Here is a 5,606-nt window from a genome sequence, read left to right on the forward strand (position 1 = left end):
TACATACCTGGCATGTTCATCTGCACATATACCCAATATGTACATACCTAGGACATACTTTTTATGAACTTTGATGAATATACATGCATGCATATTCCACGAACATTCATGTTAGGAATGTTCAACCATGTATATTGCCAGGATATTTCCGCAATGTTCGGTATATTTTTTGAACATTCTGGGATATTCATAGAATATCAAATGCCATCTGGGAATTGCACTTTCTTAGTGTCACATTTGTTGCAGCAGAAGCGGAAATGAACCCGAGTCGAACAGCGAACGCGGCCAAAAAGCTGAAAACCTACCGAAAGTTTCAGAAAATCAAGCTGAACGGTAAATTTCCCATGTACACGATGGTTCAAAAATGAACGTCAGTTTATTGGTGAGTCCATCATTCCTCTATACAGGGTGTCTCCGAAATAACTACCCTAAATTCAGGATCAAGTAGTTTCTTGTTCATTTCTTTCTTTCAACTTCGGCATTAAACAGTCTCTAAGGTTTAATTTTATTCTTCAAAAAGGCTTAAAAAATATCCAATAACAGCGGCATGCACGCCACTGACTTCACGATACGTATTTCGTAGACACTCTGTATAAAGGAGGGGTCAGTATAGACTGATGAGACCAATCCAAGTCTATGCGTGTAAATTGGGCTCTGTTTTAATGTTCAATCTTTGATTCTAGATGTCGCTCCTCGGAGTTCGGGATAAGATGCCTCATTTTCTGAGGATGCAGCCAGGAAAGACAAGAGAAACGGGTTTAGTGTACAGTACAGATTGATCGAATCGAATTTAGCGTTTAGCTTAAAAGCCCAAGACCGGAATTTGCGTATGGCTATCATGCGATTAGGTGGCAGCTTGCACGCGTTTAGTGCATGGTGCTGAACACGTAGCGCGTTGTTGTAAGTTATCAGTATTAAAATTTAACACACCTTCAATGTTGCGTATAGTTATAAGTAGACAATTTTTTAGTTTTTCTTTATACAGTCAGTTTCGCGAGATATTTATGTACATACAGTTAAGTCGCCAGGAAGGTCCATTGGGCGCCGCTTGGTCCAATCAACAGCGCCGTAGTCAAATCAAGTGGGTTTCGATCATGTGAATGACACGATTGAAACCACCGATAGCGATAAAATAGCGGCTTCACATGGCTTTTCGGTTATTATCAGCAAAGTAATTAATATTCTGGTTCATTCTTTACAAGCTTTTTTGTTTAAAGACGTGTTTACACCCAGAAAAACTCCCCTAATGGCCAGGGTTGCGATTTTACCGATCTAGGCAAGTGACTTTGTATAAATTAGAATAATCACAAGGATGCTGTATATTCTTCTGCATTATTAAGTGTATATATTGATCGAATAGAGTTATTTTTTAATAGACCCATGCTGTTTGGTTGTGCGTCAAATCATCCAGCTTAGGATTTAGAATATTTATATAGAAATTACTGCGTAGCTGTTGTTGTCTGATGATGTCCAGATGATAAATTGCGTTTCTCTGCGATAAGAGATTAGAGTCGAATTGCGTACGTCCATTAGCCCGGGAAATAATTCATTTTCCTTCGTATCTGGACGGATTTTAAGCGCACTGAAGTACGGCAATAAGGCACCAATTAAGTAGTTTAGATAGAATAAGTGCTAACTAAAGGTTTTAATAAAAAGGACTGTACAAATGTGGAAATTGGGGTTGAGTGGACACCTTCCGTTTCTGGCGGTTTCTCGTTTAAAAACATGCTTCTAAACAATGCCGCCCAGCAGTCGAAAAACTGCCCGATGGACGCCATCGAAGAACACCGAGTAGGTTTGATCTTCGTCCTTCGACTCTACACTGGGCCTCCTGACTGATATTCTTCGTAAGAATCGTCTTGTGTAGCGGCTACGCACTGGAAAAGTCAAAACTCAGCCGTCCGGCTCAAGTAGCGTTTTTGTATGCGTTTACCAATTATACTGCGAAATCTCGCGCGGCACATCGGACAAGTGTTTTTTCGCTTTGACCATGTTTTCAAGCACAGAAAGCAGAACTTGTGGCTGCATCTGTTGGGCACCCCAATGTGCTTGTTTTTGGTACTGTCCAGGCAAATCGGGCAGCGTTTTGATTGATTTAGCATGCTTTTAGTGGCCCCCGCCTCTGTGCCACTTTGCATCCTCAACGCACTTTTACACCGCGGTTTTTGAATGAAAAAAATGCTCGTTTGACATGGGTGACATAAAGGTGCCAATAATGGAGTTTACCAGCTTTTGCTGACCTTTGTGTCGTAATTGGGAGGGTGTCAAAGGGTTGGAAATTTGGAACGCGGCTCGTGGCACAACTTCTCAAGTAAACAATCCTTAGGGTGGAAGTCGAACTAGATCAGTCGTTGTCTCAGGTTACTTGGGTAAAATGCTCACTTTCCCCATCTGAATGCAGGTTTTTTCGTACAACTGCAGGTAAAATTCGCAAGTTTTGACTGATCCGGGGAAGTTTTACCCCAACTATGCCAGAAGAATTCATTTAAAGGCGATTTTGCTGTGATTCCAGTTAATTAAAATATCAACTTACCTGACATTACGTCAAATTAGTCCACTGTTTGTCAACGAATAGGAAAGACCGCTTGCAATTTGCTCGGCAAAAAGTTCGAAAAGCTTCAGGTTTTTTCCACTTTTGCGCGGAGAATTGCGGATTTTCAGGAAAACTACGATTTCCTCTAGTGGTGCGGGGCTTGTTCGCGATCGGTACTGCGGTTTTTGTGGAAAAAACGCGAGTTTTCAAATCCCACTGACGTTTGGTGTCAACTTGCGGCAGCCATGTAAACCTTGCCCACATTTGAAAGGTTTCTCCAGGATTTGGCAACTATGGAAATGGACGCTTTGGGTGCACAAATGGGCTTCTAAATGGTTAGTGTGACTTTTTAAAAAGCTTTAAATCCGTTGAAGACACACATAGTATTGCTCGAGAGAAACGAAAATTGTCACTATCTCATTCTCATGTAAGAAACCACCTTCAAATGTAAAAAGTTTGAAACATGGATTTTAAATCCCTGCCCTGATTTGCGTCTTAGATCGTTTGAATTTTTTTGGGTTTGTTTACCTTTGTTGTTATTTTGAGTATGTTTGAATTAATCTTGGTAGCTTAAACAAAATGTGTGTACCAACATGACAAATCTCTTTGGTTACCAGGGTCTACTGAACGTCAACTCACATGTCACGTCAAACTGTTGATGTCCAATTTTTGAAGATTCTAAGAATTATTTCCTTAACATTTGCAGATTTTCTAAAAAAGCAAGTTTTCCTCTACTGTTTGGAGATATTTTCTCAATTGGAAATGCGATTTCCGTTGAAAAAACGCGCTTTTTTAAAACTCGCTGATGTTAATCTACAATTTGCCCTCTAGCAAGCAGGATTTTTGTCACCTTTGAGCTTTCAGGGACATATTGAAAACTTTCACGGGTTTGAGGACTTTGCTCTACCATGATACCGGTCTATTGGCAGTTAGATTTTCCACACTAACGAATATTGGGGTTGCTTGGGGGCGTTACACCGCGCATCTAAAGCGAACACTTACTGTTAACGCGCTGTGGTCATTCTGGTGCTTTTTACATTAGGAGTTGTCAAAGAATCACGTTTAACTAGTATATAAGTCCCGGTTTATTTACATTCGAAAAAGTCTGACAAACCTCAAAACCAAATGCCGCTGCTCTCCTGCACATTGCACTTGTTCTCCTTCCGCCTTCTAGTCACTGCATTGGCATCGCCCTTTGGTACACACTTTTTCCTTTGAATCCTCGAATTTTTCGACTGCTGCTGCTTCTTTATCCGGCGTTTGGCCTCATCTGGTGCAATCGTGCTGGCTACGGATGAAATTGATGGTTCGTAGACGCTCTCACTGCATCGAGTTTCAATGCGAGAAGCGCTGGCTTCATCAGAGTCTTCTCGCAGTGGATAGGCAACTTCCAAGCCTCTCATGTATCTTGCGATCTTATCCATTGATAAAAGGTCGAGGTTTTTCGGGTGTGCGCCATCCTCCTCGTTCTTATCAGAATCATCTAGTCCTAATGCCTTATCAAGGTCTCCGGCCAATTTGGAGTCTTCAATTACTTCGTCCAATTTAGAGCATGTGTCTTCCGGTTCCGATTGATCATCGGATGATTTATCAGCTTCTTCGGTCGTTCCATTCTCAGATTCAGAGCAATCGTCGTCGAGTCGCTCTCCTGCCGCCTCAAAGCACTGAGCCATTTCTCTCTTAAATCCTGTGCATTTGACCTCTGTATCCATACTGGCGAAGCGCTCGACGTCTGAGAATTGAGGGAATGTTTCGCTTTCGTAGCCGAACCTGCAAGAAAATTCTCTGTCTAGTCAAAGGTCTCTGTCAGGCCAAAAGCCATTTTTATCAACTAACCTTTTCCTGAAGAAGTTGTTCACGCAATGCACGTCCCTTTCGAAGTACATTTGCGCGTTTGCATGATCAATGGACATCATCTGAGGGAAATCTATAATGACGGGGGTTTCGTCCTCAGTGATAATGATGTTGAATTCGTTGAAGTCGCCATGAATGACTCCATATTCAGCGAATCTCATTATCAGGTTCATCAGTGCGTCGTAAAGAGCCTCCACATTGTTCAGACTTTGCACGTGATTGAGAAGAGTGCCTGTAGAAGATATTATTTAAATCTTCATCCAGTTCTACTAACGAACGACTCACCTTTGACTAGTTCCATTACCACGCAGTGGCGATTGAAGTCGTAAGGCTCAGGTACTGGAAACTGGCGATTGAACAGGGCAGTCATATAAGCGAACTCTTTGGTCGCTGATATGCGAGACAGGTACAGCCAGGAGGCGGACTTTCTGTGCAGATTACAAAACAAAGCAGTTTAATATTGTAACAGGAGGCGGTTGATGTGAACAGTACCTGTTCTTGTGATAGTCACGTTTCTCCACGACTTTCTTAAAACACACGCGTCCAAGGCGGTGCAACTTGAGACACCTTTCCTGCCCCCCTGCAGACACAATGTAAATGTTGCTCTCCTTTCCCACGCCAATCTGGTTCCCAAAGGCGTCGACTGCATCGCGTTGCAGCAGCGATTTCAGCGCCAAATAATCGTAGCCAGAATTCGTTAGACGGTACCCATCGTACTTGTCACCTCGGTCGTAGCTCAGCAGCTTGTGCTTGCACAATTCCTTCAACCTTTTGCCTATGCCCCCGCGTCTCAAATGAGCTATGGCAGCTGCCAGGGCTCCCGGCACTAGCGCGTGGTTTTTCATGCCCATTTCTATTGCGGTGAGGACTCGGAAATCCTCAGGCCCGAGGTTCCTCAACATTTTCACGTCCAATTTTCCCATTTCGAATGAATTAGTTTTAAATATTTAACACTATGTATTATAAACAGCATGCAACTTATTACCCATAGAAGAAGACAAGTTACCAATAAAGTGCTTATTACACTGACACTAATGAAGTTTGAAGTAAGTGTCACCAAAGACCTGACATGCAATGTTGCCGGTTACGTTTTGACCCACACTGCGCGAGAGAGGAATTTAAAATCGAGAGAGAGAGAGCAATATAAACTCGGGAGAGAATAATATAAAATTTATTTCTGCGGAACGTTTTACTGTTAACACACAACCCAAGGGCGGAT

At 42.3% G+C, this 5,606-nt stretch overlaps 2 protein-coding genes across 6 annotated transcripts in view; one reads left to right on the forward strand and one right to left on the reverse strand.

Annotated features, from left to right (window-relative positions):
• LOC109540078 overlaps positions 1-1,675 on the forward strand; it is a 9,989-nt gene extending 8,314 nt beyond the window's left edge. For 2 of the 5 annotated variants that reach the window (XM_048665822.1, XM_048665820.1), the window contains 2 exons: positions 250-382; positions 684-1,675. In XM_048665822.1, the coding sequence (XP_048521779.1) occupies positions 250-368 (119 nt within the window). In that variant the 3' untranslated portion in view covers positions 369-382; positions 684-1,675. Of the gene's footprint in view, positions 1-246; positions 383-683 lie in introns of all 5 variants that reach the window. The other 3 variants (XM_019908265.2, XM_019908266.2, XM_048665821.1) reach the window with 2 other exon arrangements.
• A 2,337-nt stretch (positions 1,676-4,012) lies between these two features.
• Positions 4,013-5,434, reverse strand: LOC109540080 (serine/threonine-protein kinase rio2; the record flags this gene model as incomplete). Its single annotated transcript, XM_019908271.2, is given in 4 exon segments — positions 4,013-4,303; positions 4,370-4,619; positions 4,673-4,815; positions 4,880-5,434. Coding segments are annotated over 4 exon segments (1,115 nt in total), but the record flags the coding sequence as incomplete, so codon positions are not given.
• Between the last annotated feature and the right edge of the window lie 172 nt (positions 5,435-5,606).

Source organism: Dendroctonus ponderosae, unplaced genomic scaffold (genome assembly GCF_020466585.1).
Source record: "Dendroctonus ponderosae isolate FM_Combo_2020 unplaced genomic scaffold, Dpon_F_20191213v2 Dpon_F_20191213_4, whole genome shotgun sequence".
Lineage (NCBI taxonomy): Eukaryota > Metazoa > Arthropoda > Insecta > Coleoptera > Curculionidae > Dendroctonus > Dendroctonus ponderosae.